This window comes from Ictalurus furcatus, chromosome 12 (assembly GCF_023375685.1).
Source record: "Ictalurus furcatus strain D&B chromosome 12, Billie_1.0, whole genome shotgun sequence".
NCBI classification, from domain to species: Eukaryota; Metazoa; Chordata; class Actinopteri; order Siluriformes; family Ictaluridae; genus Ictalurus; species Ictalurus furcatus.
The window spans coordinates 7,127,058-7,145,833 of NC_071266.1; the positions used below are offsets into that span (position 1 = coordinate 7,127,058).

Here is an 18,776-nt window from a genome sequence, read left to right on the forward strand (position 1 = left end):
TGACAAAAATAAGGTCACTACTTAAGCTTATAATATCTTTCTTAGGCTACAAAATGGCTGTTTAAAATTAATGCATAAGTCTCAAACCAGCATTGCATCATTTCCATCAGTTCACTTTGCTCTGAATCTGACTTTGGTCATTTATTTGACCCATACAGCTGAATATGGACCAGATGAAGTGCAGTGGAAGTGAAAGCTTTGTGTATTAAAGGAGAGGAATACTTGCTGGAATCTTATTTTCCTTTTTCCCAGCCATGAAGGGTTTATTTATCTATCAGCAAGGGCTACATCACCATGGAGCTGCAAATCATTTCCTCATGTCTCATGACTTTTCAATAAATTTAAAGCAAATGTGAGTACATGGGCTAAGACTGAAACCAGTAATTTTGGAAATATTTAGCTCATGCCTTGAAATATTTTTTTTTTCTTTGTTTTGTTCACTTGTTGATATTCTACATTAATATTGAAATGCTACATTTCAAACACTTAAATATTGATTGATATAAAATCTTTTAAAAATTATATAAAAATTATTTTTTATCCAAAAATTGACATTTTTCATCCTTATTGTGAATAGGGTGCTTTAACCACACTATAAAAATATATAATTTCTCATTATTTTTTATTTTTCAGTCATATGAAAAAAAAAAAAACATTTGATCCTCTTTGAAACAGTGCCTATTAATAAATAAATAAAAAAAATAAATGACACATAAAATTGACATTTTGTAGTAATTTTCACTAGAGCTGCAACAACTAATCGATAAAATCGATAATAATCGATTATGAAAATCGTTGTCAACGAATCTCAGTATCGATTAGTTGGTCTGCGTACGGTACGGGAGAGATTTACTCATTACGTTACTTCTGTTCCGAAAACAGGCTTCGGAGAGTAAATACTAAAGTTGTGTCCCAACAGAAGTATTGTACACTTACACTATGCACTCTATCTAGTGTGTGGATTTTAGAAAGGTAATATCATCTCAAATATAATACTAGCGGTGTTTACCCCTGCCCGCATCCAAAAAATAATCGAATAACTAATCGATTATGAAAATAATCGTTAGTTGTCGCTCTAATTTTCACAATTTAAATTATCCAAAAAAAAAAACCAGATCAGTCACATGGAAAAAGTAAGAACACCCCTACATTTATCACACCTTCAAATCCATAAAATTAGAATCAGGTTTTCAGGATTGAGTGCCAGTGATTTGAATCTGCTTAGGGAGTGCAGGTGGAACCTGTCTTATTTATACCACTCTCACATCTAGTGTCTGGTGTTCCCTTTGCTATTGAGGTGTGTGGTGTCATCATGCCAAGATCTAAAGAGGCTATATAAGGCCTCTTCTATAAGGCCTTCAGAAAAAAGGTTGTGGATGCCTAGGAGTCTGGTAAGGGATTGATTGATCGATTTAACTTTATTGTCCACCATTGTGGAAATTCTTCTTTGGCTTCTCAAACACAGCCGACCCCCCCCCCCCCCCCCAACACACACATAATTATACACGATATACAAGTTATACACGTGCATCAATATAACAATTATTCTCAAAAGGAGTTGTTTACCCCTCATTTAATATTCTCATTGCCACTGGTATAAAGGAATGTTTATATACATTTCTAAGATATTTGTGGACCTTATACCTTCTTCCAGATGGAAGCATTACAAATTCTGAGTTAAGTGGGTGTGTGGAATCAAATACAACCTTTGTTGCTCTTCTGTGTATTGCCAGCAAATACAGTTTATCAAGCTGTGTTTGCTGGTGTCTTATTATTTCTCCTGCAGTTCTGACTATCCTCTGCAACTTATTTTTATTCCTGACTCCTAAGTTACCATACCAGGCTGTAATATTAAACATTACAATACTCTCAACATGACTTTTGTATACCATTTCCAAAACTGATTGACTAACATCAAAACTCTTAAGTTCATGCATAAGAAATAACCTTTGACTTGCTTTCCTTAAAATATTGTCTACGTTCTCACAAAAACTAAAACTTGTATCTAAATAAGTTCCCAAATATTTAAAACTTTCCACAATCTAAAAGGGATTTAAAAAGATCTACAAATGATCTGAAATGCATCATGCCATTGTAAGGAAAATCATCTACAGGTGGCGCAGATTTCAAACGACTGCCGATTTGTCCAGGATTGGTGTTCTAGCAAATTCAGCCCAAGAGAAGACCGTCTGATGCAAAAAGAAGTCTCCCTAAATCCCCAAAATTTCATCACAGGATCTGCTAGTAAGTCTTGCAACTGTTGGTGTCAAAGTGCATGCTTCTACAATCAGAAAGAGATTGCACAAATTTGACCTGCATGGGAGGCGTGCCAGGAAAAAGCCTTTTCTATCTAAAAAGAACATTAGAGCAAGACTACAGTTTGCCAATGAGCATATAGGCAAAGGCCAGGCCTTTTGGAATAATGTGCTCTGGACAGAAGAATCAAAGATATAATAGTTTGGCCACAGTAACAGCAGACATGTTTGGTGCAGACCAAAGACAGCGTGGAAATGTTATGGTTTGGGGTTTCTTCGCTGCCTCAGGGACTGGACAGCTTACTTTCATTGATTCAACCATGAATTCTGCATCATATCAAAGAGTGCTTGAAGGTAATGTGAGCCCATCTGTCCGGGGAAAAAGCAACAATTTCCATGGGGTGTACTTATTTTATCACATGACTGTATATAGTGCAATATGACAGTTATCTTTAATATCCTGTTGCAATTCAAAGTAACAGCAGTGACCTGAGTGTTTTGTTGTAGCTTATTTTTGGTATGAAGTCTGGTCTCTCCTGGAAAAAAAAAAGACATATCTTTCTTCTCATCTGCTAATCGATAGAGTTGTGTGAGGGAAAACATCTTGAGGATGTTCTCTCTTACCTTCTTGGTGCTTTCACCTACAGGACTAAAAGAAATGCCCAGGAGCTGCACTATATACATAATTGGTATTATTGGTACTGCGCTTCTTCTTCTTCTTGCCTATTATTATTATGATGGTGATTATTATTATTATTATTATTATTATTATAGCTGTCTCTTTTTTTTCCAATTTCCTCTTCGTTTTCTTCTCATATACATCTTCTCCCCTGTGATGGACAGGCACCCTGTCCAGGATGTGCCCCGCCTTGAGCCCGATGCTTCCTTGGATAGGCTCCAGGTTCTCCCGTGACCCTGAAAAGGAGTAAGAGGTAGAAGATGGGTGGATGGATGGATGGATACATTTTCTCTTCTCTTTTTTGTGACTAGAGGTGGATGGGGACAGGTGTAAGAGATTGAGAGTGGTGGATGCACACAAAAAACTCACCATTGTCTAGAATGTAACACACATTTTCTGTGATGTAACACAATGTCCCAAATATTACATGTTACATAAAACTTATTCAAGTGTGATGACAAACGAAATATGATGTGGGCTTAAAAAAACACAAACTAAAATCTTACATAATGAAAATGACTCAAAGTGAAGCAAACATACATGTAGAACATCCTGAACCTGAAAGGAAAAACTGCATGATTGAAGCAGGAACACGCTGTACACACCTGTACTTAGTAACCTTTTGCTAGTGCTGTTCATGCTGAAGTGATGACTTGCTTATCTTTAGTATGACAGTAAGCTCTTTCAGCACAGTGTATGCTGTAGCGTGGCTTTTTCCAGAAATTTATGGCATTCGCACATTTGATACTTAAGATGATATTAAGCAGAAGAGGAGATTTAATGGTGTGACTACAGTGCAAACAACTTTTTGCCTCTTCTAATCAGTCTGTTACTGTTATCAGAGAAAGCACTAGTTATTATATGTAATACTGTAATAAAAATGTCACTTTCCTTTGAAGTGATGCAGTACCAAATACAGATTGTTCCTGAAAGAACAAGGGATGTAGATAATCTAGTCGGACAATCTAACTGGTGCACAATTAAAGCTCAGAAACTGCTTTCTTCTTGTCTTCTCTTTCTAACATTCAAGGTAAGATCTTATAGTATATTACACATATGGAGCTGCTGAAGGATTTTTTTTGTTTGTTTTCAATATGCTTATAAAAATTATATTTCAGTCACTTACAGTGGGGGAAATAAGTATTGAACGTGTCAACATTTTTTTTTTTCAGTAAATATATTTCCAATGAGGCTATTCACATGAAATTTTCACCAGACATCATTAACTCAAGAAATCCAGAAATATAAAGAATTCACAACATTAAAGTCCATAAATAAAGTTATGTGTAAATGTTATAGTTGATATCTATTTACTCTATAATGGCCAAAAATGCTCACTGGGCATTTCTGCAAGTAATACAAATTTTAAATAACATTTTAGGCTGCAAAATGAATATGAAGATTCTGTTTATGACTTTGGTTCTTTCCTTGATGCTGATGAGTGGTGAGTGGCATTCAGTTCAATAAAAAAAACCTTCACATTTCTAAGATAATGATAAGATGATTAATAATTGCAACATGAAGAAGATGAGGCAGGATGCAAGGGCATGTAACCATTGTGTTGTTTATTTGGGGCAATTCAGTAATCACTGTCATGAGTCCAGGTGGGGATTACAGCACAGGCAGGTAAAAACAAAAAAGGATAATCCTTAATCATAAAGGGGAAAATGGGCTATGCAAACTTGAGAACTCGAGAACATGCCTTGGACCTAACCAGACAAGTGTATGGCAAAACTTTGCAAAGAAACAAAGGGACAGAAGGACATAAATAGACAGAAAAAATCAAGTGCTGATCTCAGAACAGGAGTGCACATTAGGAAACTGAGCAGTGATGAGACACCTGACAATGTAAACAAAAAAGAACAGGGTTTTTTTCCCTTGCGACTGTCACCTAAGACTTGCTCATTAAGGACCTAAATCTATATCTAATCTATGACCATTATTAAAAGCATATATAAATACAATTAAAATGAATTGATTTTAAATGAATTGAGTGAACACAAAAGAAAATATAAGAGCAGTCATGCACTTAGTGTGGGAATTCGGGAATCTGGGGTGGGTGCTGCTGTTACACTAATATCCAATTCCAATCCCCCCATTGCTACTACAACAGCCCCCACTCTTCTGACAAGGCTTTCCACTAGAATTTGGAATGTGACTTTGGAGATTTGCCCATTCAGCCACAAGAGCAGAAGAGATTGGTGTCCAGCACGAAGGTCTGGTATGGAATTGGTGTTAAGCAATTGAGGTCAGGGCTCTGTGCAGGCCACGCGAGTTCTTCCACACCCACTTTGGTAAAACATGTCTTCACTTTGTGCACAGGGGCATTGGGATGTTGGAACAGGTTTGGGCCACTTAGTTCCAACATCAACATCACGAAAATCAGACCCTAATGAGATCACTGAACAGGCTACACAGCTTCTTGTCCAGGCTCTTGTTATCTCAAAGCTGGACTATTGCAATGCACTACTCTCGGGCCTCCCAGCCAGCTCCATCAAACCCCTTCAGATGATTCAGAATACAGCAGCATGCCTTGTCTTCAACCAGCCCAAGAGAACCCATGTCACACCCCTCTTCATCTCCCTCCACTGGCTTCCTGTAGCCGCCCGTATCAAATTCAAGGCCTTGATGCTCACATACAAAACCTTGTCTGGAACAGCACCCCCCTATCTCAACACTCTCCTTGAGGTTTATGTTCCCTCACACAACCTGCGATCAGTTAATGGCCGACGCCTGGTAGTGCCTACACTACTTTCTTCAAAGGAAAACCGAAATGTAACTATCTCTACAGTACACTGTTTAGAAAACATGGGAGATTCAGTATAAGAGTGCATATGAGCTTTTTATTTGGGCTTGTTCCCATGGCACAGTAGACAACCACCAACGTTAAACTTTTTTTTCAAAATAAATAAGTGTTCCAGCTCGTTTGCTACTTCTGCTCAGCTTTGGATTTGCTTTGTTCATGGCCACATGCACTCTCAGTTCACTGAGAAAGAGAAGTAGAGAGAAAGATCACACAAATAGCATCAGATAACAGGACTCAGATGTCCCATGTTATTTTCAATACCCCTCAAGCTAATAAACAACTGCTACAACTTAAAGCATGTTAATTATATACGGTTGTGAATAGGGACTTGCACTGATTGCTAAATGTTCTTTATCTCCTTAGATAACATCACCACCAGTTTTAGGCAGTGCATGTCTATGACAAATGGCCTCAATCTACAGTCTCGACCTAATTTCCAGAACGTCAAATACTGTAAGAGCAACCTCGGCAATTAAGATGTGCTGAACCGCGAACATGCTTAATCTAAAAGATGATCTCCTGATTACTGTTTTCGTTTTGTCTTCTTCAATCATGTATTCAGCAACATCAGTAGTATATTCTCTTCAATCTATCCGAGTTTGTTTTTACAAAATCTGAAACTGAAGAAAAATTCTTAATAAATTAATTTCAGCAGCTTTTGAATGGAGTTACGAGGCTGTGGAGCATGAAGACAAACGCAGATTTACTCTATTATTTGTAGAATTAGTGGATTAACTTTATGGTATTATAGTAGATTATCATATATATTGCAATGAACAATACTCATGGCATGAAAAGGTGCTTAGCCATCAGCTGCTTTACAAGCATGAAACAATTACACTAAATGGCCAAAGGTTTGTGGGCACCTCATCATCACAACACTTAGTCCCCCTTTGCTGTTATAATAAGCTCCACGCTTGTGGCTGTGGGTATTTGCCCATTCAGTCACAAGAGCATTAGTGGGGACATGCCCTGATGCATAGACATCCTATACATAGACATCCTAGTTTGGGGAAGGCCCACATGTGGGTGTGATGGTCAGATCTCCACAAATTTGGCCATATACTGTATGATGGACAGCTTTCCATTGACTTACAGTAATTTGCTAAGAAAGAAATAAAACACTTGGGGGCATGCTGTTATGGGAAAATAATCAACTATATGATGGTATGATGTATGTGGCCAGTTGCTGAGCTGCTGAGTTAAATATACAACCCCAATTCCAAAAAAAGTTGGGACATTGTGTAAAATGTAAGTAAAAACAGAATGCAATGACTTGCAAATCTCATAAACCCATATGTTATTCACAATAGAAGAGTAGAAAGCATCAAATGTTTAAACTGAGGAAATGTACCATTTTAAGGAATGGTATTTTTTTCCACTTAAAATGGTACATTTACTCAGTTTAAACATTTGATGTTTTGTTTATTCGACTGTAAATAACATGGGTTTATCCATCCATCCATCTTCTATACCGCTTTATCCTTTTTCAGGGTCACGGGGAACCTGGAGCCTATCCCAGGGAGCATCGGGCACAAGGCGGGGTACACCCTGGACAGGGTGCCAGTCCATCACAGGGCACACAATCACATACACACTCACACACCCATTCGTACACCATGGACACTTTGGAAATGCCAATCAGACTACCATGCATGTCTTTGGACTGGGGAGGAAACCAGAGTACCCGGAGGAAACCCCCGCAGCACAGGGAGAACATGCAAACTCCGCACACACAGGGCCACGGTGGGAATCAAACCCCCAATCCTGGAGGTGTGAGGCAAACCTGCTAACCACTTAGCCACCGTGCGCCCACCATATTGGTTTATGAGATTTGTAAATCATTGCATTCTGTTTTTATTTACATTTTACACAGCGTCCCAACTACTTTTTTAAATGGGGTTGTAGACCCTCTAAAGCTAAAATATTACTTTCCTAATCTGTAGTAGAGACAGCAATACTATGACAATACTACTAAACTGGATAATACACCATACTCAGACTTTTAAAAAAGAATAATAATAAAATTTGAAAAGGCGAACCAAAGATCCACTCTGAGCCTACTCACAACCCACCAGTTCAGAACTACTGTTTTATGGTGTATATCCTGTATTATACTGTATCAACTGGCAGAAAGGCATTAGATCAGGGATGAAATTCTGCCTCCTAACTCAGTACACAGCGTCAACACTAGGTGGAAGTGTCTTAGTATTTTTGGAAAAGATGCCTGCACCACATAAAGTGGATAAAATCCCATGTCTCATGGAAGTACAGTAGTCAACAATTTGTTGAGTTAAAAGGTTATCCCCTGCTTCGGTGGGTCACTAATATGTTAATGCATACTTCCTTTTTCCATTTTGTTAAAGCAGGGGTTCTCAAACTAGGGGTCACGACCCAGCATGTGGTCAATCACCCATTCTTGATCACCTGTCAAGTGCAAAGAACGTCTCTGACACTACAATAATATATAACGACTGGTTGTCAGAAAATTTTCTCAATGGTGTTCTTAGTCCCTGTCCTAATGAACTACCATGAGAATGTGTTTATTTATTTATTTATTTATTTATTGGAGACTACAAAGCACAACTATAAGTCACTCTGGATAAGGGTGTCTGCTAAATTCAATAGAAATAAGCCATTTAAAACTCAACAGTATCGTCTATATTATAATATATAAAATTGCAATAATCCAGGCAAATTATAGGCTATATTTTTGAAGTCAATCAGGTTTACATTAGTTAGTCTTCTTATGTGTACATTACACAATCATGAATACCAAATTTCTTGTGTAAATGCTCAAACTAATGAATGAATCTGTTCATATCCAGCTCGATAAATGAGCCCTAGTGTTTGTGTGCAACCTAATGAAAGGTCTTTCTTTTGTAACAGTCAGTAAATACTTTTTTTTTTCAAGCTTTGTTTGTTCAAATTTGTTTTATACATGATTTATATATGGCTGGATCGGGAAACTGTCGCAAGGTTGCAGTGGATCTGGCACTGGCATTTATAGTTTCCTGATCCAGCCATGAGAATGACTTCAGTACGCTCTGCTTTTGTCAAAGCCATTCTTAAAGGCTATCAGAAAAAAAAAAATTTTTTATATGTATATATACCATAAAAATTAAATATGTAAAATTTTGGAAGACATTTTGCTAAAAAATGTTCATTTCCCTTATGCATGGAGACTTTTTTTTTGATTTTGCAAATTTCACATTTTTCATTTTTCCAAAGTGAGAAAAGAAAGAATGTCCTTGATCCAATGTGCATAGGTAGGAGATGTTATTTTAATTGAGTCACATTCAAACGTCTTGCCAAAAGCTATATGATATGTTTTAGATGTAGGGAGGAAGGGCAATGAGAGAGAGACTCTGAGTATTGCAATAAAACAATTAAGTGAAAATTATTCAGACTTTTTATTGTGCCAATAAAAATATTAGCCTATATAACAGCGTGCCAGCACCTGAAAATTTTAAACTCTAGAGTCAAATTACAGAAAAGGTGGATTAGGTGTGAGTTAAGTGAGGTGAAAAGGAAACTGTCACTTCACACTCTACACTTTACTCAGGTGATCCTGGACAGCAAGCATAACACGCAGGGGAAACTGCTAAGCTTGACCTATCATGTTGGCTGATCAAACTACTGATCAAGTAGTAAATGAACATGTGATACCATGAAATCGACTAAAAAAACCCTTTATTTGTGACTTCTGATATATGAAAGTTAGAGAATGTATTTTAGCTATTGATTGTGCACCAATATTAATAATGAAAAGAAACTCCAAGCCGCTGCCTAATGATAAATAGGCTCTCACGACTGTGCTTTGTTCATTCATCCATCTTTTTGTGTCAGACCTTTGAAGCATATCGAAGCTCATCTGCATATTTGAAATCATATTCTTTAAGCCAATATATTTTAACTTATTTTAAATAACCTTAAATGTGAATAATGCGGATTAGATGTGCATTATGCTTTATATGCTATGTAATGTTATTGCATATTTATTTTATTTATTTATTTATTTATTTTGTGTGCGTTTAATAGTAAAAAGCATAATATCGAAAAACTACTTTCCCCACTATTTTATATAATCGGGAAATAAGAGATCTTTGATATCCTGTTGCCACCAGTGGCCTGAGTGTTTTGGTGTAGCCTATTTTTGGTACGAAGTCTGGTCTCTCCTGAAAAAAAAAAATAAAAAAAATGACATCACCTCCTTCTCATCTACTAATGGATAGAGTTACATGAAGGGGGGGGATCTTGAGGATGTTTTTCCTTTCTTTCTCGCTGCTTTCACCTACAGGACTAAAAGTAATGCCCCTCCTCTTGCGATTTTTATCACAATCAAAATAAAACATTTATCTTTTGTGAAACATGAAAGACACGACGGGAGCGCACTCTTTCTTCGATGGGATTTAAAGCAAGGCGTGTTTGTTTTATTTATTTATTTATTTGTATTTGTCTGCGTGGATAAGATCATCACCGCAGCTCGGATGTGAGTTTATGATCCAGCTCTGAGGCGCGAGCTTTCCCCCCCCCTTCTTCTTCTTCTTCTTCTTCTTTTTTTAAAATATATATATATATATTGCGGGATTATGATTTTGGATAAAAGCTCCATGGAGGAGCCCGACATCGACGTTGTTGGAGAACAGGATAAAGATGCTCAAGTTCAAACGTCAAGGAGTGACTGCAGGATCCAGGAGAAGGATCCAGGAGAAGAGGCGAAGCGCAGCGACGTGTCCGGTGTCGCGTGCGTGAAACCGCCGTACTCCTACATCGCGCTCATCACCATGGCAATCCTGCAGAGCCCCCGCAAGCGGCTGACCCTCAGCGAGATCTGCGAGTTCATCAGCCGCCGCTTCGCCTACTACCGCGAGAAGTTCCCGGCGTGGCAGAACTCCATCCGGCACAACTTGTCGCTCAATGACTGCTTCGTGAAAATGCCACGAGAGCCCGGAAATCCCGGAAAGGGCAACTACTGGACCTTGGACCCCATGTCCTCTGATATGTTCGAAAACGGTAGTTTCCTGCGGCGCAGGAAGCGCTTCAAGCGGCACCACTGCTTCACCAAGGACGCGGAAACGCCTCTTCCGGGATTCCCGCTCGGATCTTACACTTCAGCTTTACCGGTCCCGGCTCTGGATCTCTACCTCGAGCGTTCACCTCCTCATCCTCATCCTCCTCCTCATCCTCCTCCTGCTCTTGTCTCACCTGTCGGCAGCCTTTTACCTGCGCTGTCCACTCTTCTGAAAGGCTACCTCCCGCATCCATCACGCTCTCTCACTCTCGAGTGCTCGCGCGCTCCTTTCCCCGGCGCCCAGCTCGCACCTCCGGCCGCTCTTCCTCCTCTTCCGCCGAGCTTGTACTCTCTTCAGCAGGAATATCACAAACTGCAGGCTCTGCACAACACCGCGCTCACTACCAAACTTTTACAGCGGTTCGGTGACGCAACACTGTAATGCATTTTATTAACTTAAAATCTATGAAATTGTGTGTTCTCTAAACATTACTGGTTCAGCCTATATATGAAGACTTGACACAAAAGAACACACATAGTTATAATATAGGAAGAACATTAATAATCCCGACAACTGTGGAATTATCCAAGGAAAGTCCTGGTAATTGTGTTTTTTTTTTATTTTTTTTTTTTATTTTTTATTCCAAACTTAAAAATAAAATAAAAAAATGAAAAAATTATGGATTGTATTTTTTTTTCTACTGAATGAAAGTTTCCCTTGATTTTTGTTGAAATGTACTGTGTCTACAACACTCTCCTATATGACAATGATCTAGCACTAGAGAACAAGAGCAAAAAAATATATATATAAAATCATTAAAGTGTTATCCTTTATTATGGACTGGACTTTGTTCATTCATCCACTGTTTTTTATTTATTTATTTATTTATTTTTACGTCAGACCTTTGAAGCACAAGTTCATCTGCATATTCTTCATCAAATTCTTTTAAAACATTATAACATCACCTGATATGAATAGGGCGCTTTAGATTTGCGGTACGTGTTTATGTCTAATTATAAGCTATTAGATATAAACTTTTATTAGATATCAAACTTTTACAGCGATTACAGCGACGCTGTACTGTAATACATTTTGTTAACTTAAAATAGATGAAACTGTTATCTAAACATCAGTGGTGTAGCTTGTATATGAGGACACAAAAAAACAACAACAACATATAGTTATAATAAGGAAACAACTTTAATAAAATTTACATTAATGAAATTATCAAAGAAAATTGGTGGGGATTGTTGTGTTCCCCCATTTTTATTCTCAAACCTTTTTAATCATTAGGCAATGGACTGTAATTTTTTTTTTTTTTACAACCTTTCCCCCCAACGATGTGACATAAATAAACAGAAGAACGCTAGAATAAAGCCAGTAAACAACAATTCAGTTTTAGAACATGATTTTGTTCCAATAGTTTAAATTAATGTACATTGATCCATTAAAACGAATTCAATTATATTTGGAATATTTATTTATTTAATTTTTTTAGAACCAAATAAAATTGTATCCGATGCGTGCTTTATCATGTAACCTTTCTATGTTTAAAAAAAAAAAAAAATTATTATTTATTTATTTATTAACCTTGTTTAGTCTTTGTGTCGGCATTGCCACGCATTGCCACAAATTTCGGGCGATACGGTGAATACTTTAACACATGATCAGTGTTGTCGATTTTTAAATAAAGGACCACAGCTTCATTATGAAAAATAATAATAATAATAATTTTGCTACATTCTAGTTTATGGCTGAAAAAAAAGAGGTAGAAACATTGGAAACATTAGCTGCAATTCTTGAAGGCATTTGAGAAGGGTTTTGATTCAAAATTTTAGGTCTTATAGTAAATAACAATATAATAATAATAATAATAATAATAATAATAATAATAATAATAATATCACTTCAGTTCCAGCCACAATAGATATAGATATATTCCTATATAACATTCCTTGCATTATTAGGTTTTATACTGCAAGAGGACATTGAAATGAAGCTTTAATTCATATTAACACTGCACAGTTATGTTTTAGAGGTTGTGCAATTAGTACAAGTACAATGTTAAATATTTCTTTAAGTAATTCATTTCCATTGGCTCACACTTTATTGCATTTCTATAAAGCAACTAGTGCAATGTGATTATTATATTATTGGATTTGACTATATAATCATTGTAAAACTATTAAATAAACACGGATTTAATGCAAATAGGGGCTGCATCTGAGAATTTGGCAACAAATAAAGATGTCTTGGATGTCTTACTGGCTAATATTTTTAAGCAGAGTCATCAACTACAATCCAAGATGTTACATACATAATATTTAATCTAGGTTAAGTGCCCGTGTCAATAATGGTAAGTACATGTTGTTGCTGCTTAAATGTATTATGTTTGTTATTTATTAGGCTACTTAAAGTTAATCTACAGCTACTTAAACAAGGCACTGTATTATATTCTGCCTCGCTTTTACATTTTTTCGCCAAACGAGTAATTGTAAAATATGGTGGTTTATACAATTTGAATGGGATGATTGTAAATATCTACTCCAGTTTAAAAGCTTCTTGGATGTACATGTGGGTTCCTGTTGTGGGAATTTATAGCTCACTTAAATTAATAACAGCACCTTATTAATCATCCAAGTACAAAAATATAAATGGAAAGTAAACTGAGCGTAATAGCTACAGCTTTAAAGCCACAGTAATATCTCTCATAGAAAAGTCACACCAACGTCACATGATTCATTCATGTGAAATTTTAGCTAGTTCACATATGTATGTCTCATGCATTTTCACATGTGGTGCGCATGTTTTTTATTTTCCACATGGCATTTTTCTCACAGGATTCATTCATTTGTTTTCATGTTAATTTTTGATTAGCGTGATTCATTTATTTTCACATGTAGGGCCTGTGATTTTATTTTTTCAGATAAAGATCTCAACCATCATTAACAAAATTGCTGAAAGAGTGATACATGCCCACAACTACTTGCTTGACTTACTGGCATTATGAGACGGTAGGTTTTCATCATGGTTTAGAAGAGGATCCTCGTTCCCTCCACTGTTTTTTTTTTTTTTTTTTTTTTTGGACATTTGCTAAGTGTTTGGATTATCAAACTCTATGCCTTACAGAACATGTGGGATTGGGAAAGATTTCCAAGGAAGATTCTGAGCATCTCCAGATGAATATTTTAGAGGATATTTAATGGAAAATAAACACTTGCCTGGCTTGTTTCATTCCATGCTCTTTTCTTAATCGAAATACCAAACCTATTATGAAAAAAAAAAACACTATTTAGATCTGCTTTGTGTTGATTGCATGTCTCAGTGGGAAATGCATGATGGATTCGTGCATGGATTTGTGTGTCTTTTTGTGTTTTCGCGTGCAGAAGCAATGGGGTCAGTTTGCACCTGACAAAACAAACAGTGTTATTCACTTTTGGGCAGAAAGAGGTTTCCATCGCTCTCTCTCTTTCGCTCTCTCTCTCCCTCGTTCACATTTTCCACTTACTCTGCATCCGGATTATTTTGTGTTTATACGCATATAAACACAAATCCTGTCTGGCTAATTTGTGTAGCCTTTTGCAGGCACGAAAGTCCATCTGTGGGCGAGTTGGCATGAGGTTCACCGCTGCAATGAATGATGCAGTTTAAATATTATTTATCCTTCTGCTGTAGTCTCTGACGTTGTTCAGCACTTATATATTTACAAGTGTAGTGTCTTACTAAAATCCCAGTGCAGTGCTTTGATTAATCTGAATATTAATATGAATCCAGGATTAAGGCAACACCCTACATGCAATTAGGGTCACTTTAAAAAAAAACAAACAACAACACAAAGAACAAAAGATATTACAATGAATCATTGCCAGTTGATTGCTGATTATTTATGCAAAGGATGCTTTGTCTAATTACACATCCATTTGCATACTTAATAAAACAAACAAAACATCTAGTCTTTTGATGAATTTAGAATCAAAATATTTTTTATGTTTCCTGAAGCACTTTTACTTAAAAAGAAGTTGGAAAAGCACAAAAAACATTTTTCAGTATAAAATTAAACAAATCTGACAATAATCAACAATCTGGGAATTTCCTCTATAATAACCTTCTAATCAGGGATAGGAATGAACATTCATGAAAGGTCATCTAGAAACTAATTTTCAGGGAAAAAAAACAAAAACAATATGGTTTCCACTTCAGTTAGTGAGTTAGATTTATAAGGTTATAAAAGAAATGACACATCCACTGACATATACAATGGGTATAACAGTGAGTCAACATTTTTCAGTAAATATGTTTCCAATGAGGTTATTCACATGAAATTTCCACCAGACATCAGTATTAACTCAAGAAATCTGGAAATATAAAGAATTCACAACATTAAAGTCCATAAATGAAGTTATGTGTAATAACGAGGAATGACACAGGAAAAAAGTATTGAACACGCTAACTGAAATTTATTTAATACTTAATGGAGAAGCCTTTGTTTGTAATGACAGCTTCAAGCTGCTTCCTGTATGAACAAATGGCACCTGCTGCCTCCAAGTGTTTCTGGAGCTCTTTCCGAGTGGTCCTTGCCTCTTGGGCTACTCTTCTGACTATTCTTCTGATTCCCTGGTGAGAAATCTTGCGAGGAGCTCCTGTGTGCGGCCGGTTGATGAGTGATGTTGCTTCCTCTGGCAGATAATAGCCCCAATGGTGCTTTCTGGAGGATTCAGAAGTTTTGAAATACATCTGTATCCAATTCCATCAATATGTTTCGCAACAATAAGGTTGCGAAGGTCTTGGGAGAGCTCTTTGCTTTTACCCATCATGAGATGTTACTTGTGTGACACCTTGGTAATGAAAAGCCTTTTTATACACCATCAATTTACAAACCCAGATGATATTAATTTGCACGGATAGGGGGTATAATTACTTACAGATTTCAACTGGTTCATTGCCTTACCTTACCTTGGAGAACTGCTTTTTCTTAGTGTGTTCAATACGTTTTTCCTGTGTCATTTCCACATTATTACACATAACTTTATTTATGGACTTTAATGTTGTGAATTCTTTATATTTCCAGATTTCTTGAGTTAATACTGATGTCTGGTGAAATTTTCATGTGAATAACCTCATAGGAAATCTATTTACTGAAAAAAATGTTGACACGTCCAATACACATTTCCTCCACTTTATATCAGGAAACAATATTTTAGTCATATTTTAGTCATTTTTTAGACTGATTGTGCAAAATGGGTGGAGCTTAAAACCGTCTAATGCTGTGGACATTTGGATATTGTTATTGCTACAGTTTATGGGTAGAAATGTTATAGATGCAATTTAGCCAAAAATCTGATAAAGTATTGACATGACCTAACTTGCTCTGTCCTGCATTAAGGAATGGTCCATCAAAGAATCAAATTTATATTGTTTTACCACTTACCCCAAATGTAGGCGATTAGCCAAGACTCATTTAGTATCTGATATTTCCGTCTTTCGTTTTGTACTGGAGTTACATGTCTTTTCCCTAAATATATGCTCAAATATTCTATTTCCTTCAAACAACATTAACCCAGATAGAATATATACTGTTACTGTTTATGCGAGCTGATTGATGGTGTAAGCAAAGCCTCATAATTTTCCTTAATCGCAGGTCTACTGTTAGAGGATCTTCATTGTATAACCAGACATGGAGAACACATCTGTTATGGAGTTCATCCAATATTTTATTGGGAACATCTTGTACAGTGTGACAAGTAATAATCTTTAAAAAAAAAAAACACACACACTGAAATAGCATTGTCTAAAACTGAAAGCTATGTTAAATTGTTTTTAAATATCAATGATGATCCCGGTTTAAAAAATTTTGTTCAAAATGGAATTATATAACCATCTACATGGCTTACAGCTGTCTACTATGATTCTGCTTTTTTACTTTGGGAGAAATGTACTTCACAATTTTCACACTGGCTTATCTGTGTACAGTAGCAACACAGCTCCATAAGCAAACACTGGACACCATACATGTCTTTGCTGATTTATTTCAGAGCTGATTTCTGATCTATTTGACGCTTCTTTACTATCATGTACCAGGCTCGATGACGCTCTCTAGCCATTTCTCGATTCCGTTTCCCAGCAGACGTTGCCCTGGAGGCCATCCTGATCATGTTGAACAAGCGTTCCATCCTGTTTTTCATTTTTTCCCCTTCTTCTGTTTGTTCTGCCACATCTGTGAACGTTCGCTCCTGACAGCCCAGATACAAATGTAGCCTGAGATGCTTCCACAGAGCCGATGTGGAAAGAAAATGGTGATGGTTTATTTCAAGGCTACATAACGACTTCATAGCACATACATAATCACTTAATAATACATAAGTATACACTGCTTTGCCAGTTTATTTAGCCAAAAAAGCTTGTGTCAGTGTTTGCAGAATGAGATGAGTTGTCTCATACAGACATGTGATCTCTACAGTCTGAGTCACATCATTTCCCTAAAGCAAAAAAAATGTCAGACATTATTCTTCAGTAATGTATATTACAGAACAACACACATTTATAAAATTATACATTGTTGTGAGTAAATGTCTATGCAATATCCCAACCTATTAACTTTGATCAAATGTAATGTGTGTGTCATACAGAGTATGTAAGGTTAGAAATGCTTTGGGATGTGCTGTTATAAGAAAATAATCACACCTGAAGTGTTTCATTCCTCATATACCACAGCAATTTGCCAACGATTACAAATGTTCTTAATTAAAAAAAACCCCACATCATACTTTTTTATCAATTTATATATTTAACATTTAATATTGTAGAATGGTTGTGAAGCAAGTTAGTTCCTGTTATCACTTGCGTTATAACAGCTGTAATTAGCCATTCCCTCACCATCCTCACCTTTCCTGTGCTGGAAAACTTAATAAGACTGTTATAAAGTACTGACACTGGAGACTCCTTCTAATTAAAAAAATCTCCTTACAGATTTAAAAAAAAAAAAAAAAAAGTGGAACATCCACTATACAAGTCCCTGTGTAAGCTGTTACTCTAGAAACAATAATCATTCGAGTGACTGTATTAATATAGACCTGTGATTTGTCTTGCAGCTGCTTCTATTTTATTTTTATTGTCTTAACTATTCAGAGCTGTTTTTTATTGAAAATTAATCAACACCTTTTGACCAGTCAGAATCGAGAATTCAATAAGTACAAAAAGAAATGTCCTACATTTAAATATTGCCTTGTGTGCTTCCTGAAAGGTCATATGATCAGACGTATATTTTCTTCTTGATGCTAATCATGTGCAGGTATTTAGACTTTTTTCCATCACTGTGAGTTTATATACCACATGCATACTCCTGGAATTGCCTGAATGTGTTTTTCAATGGTTATTCGTTTGCTATAAAGTCATTATGTAGACAGCTTTCCCATAAATTTCCACATTAACTTGGCCTGCAGCTTGTACATTTGTAATGCCAGCATGATTTGCAGTGAGACTAAATAGGTTTGACAGAAGTGTTACAGCTGAGGACTGACTTCAATAACGTAGACTTTCTGCCAACATGCCATTATGCTGACAAACCCAAGAGGAGCACAGAATGCTAAGCTAGTTTGAGCACAACGCAGCCCGAGGTAGAAGTTAATGAATCACGCCAACATGGCCTTACGAGTCTACATGAATTCACACGAGCCAACTCAAAATGAAAAGTAATGAACGGTTAAGATCAGGGTGAAGGGTGAGGTAAGTGATAAGTGATCATGGCTTTCCTTTCAATTTCTTTCAAATAGGATTACTTTCTTTCTTGTTAGTATTTCTATGAATTTTGTTTGAGATCAGTTTGATTATATTTGTACAAACACTAAATGTGCTGTATGTCACTCAGTGTGTTTTCAAACTTGTGCCATTCAATTCCTTGCAGCCTTTTTTTTTTTTTTGTGGCAAAATTTCTACTATATTTGAGACTTAATTATAACCTATACTACTCCTTCCTCTCTCTCTCTCTCTCTCTCTCTCTCTCTCTCTTTCTCTTTCAATCTGTG

The 18,776-nt window shown here is 36.4% G+C and overlaps 1 protein-coding gene across 1 annotated transcript; it reads left to right on the forward strand.

The window, feature by feature from the left end:
• The first annotated feature begins 9,958 nt into the window (after window positions 1–9,958).
• Window positions 9,959–11,196, forward strand: LOC128615750 (forkhead box protein D1-like). Its single transcript, XM_053638069.1, has one exon. It carries the CDS (start codon window positions 10,333–10,335, stop codon window positions 11,194–11,196), a length of 864 nt encoding a protein of 287 aa, XP_053494044.1. The 5' UTR covers window positions 9,959–10,332.
• The last annotated feature ends 7,580 nt before the right edge of the window (window positions 11,197–18,776 follow it).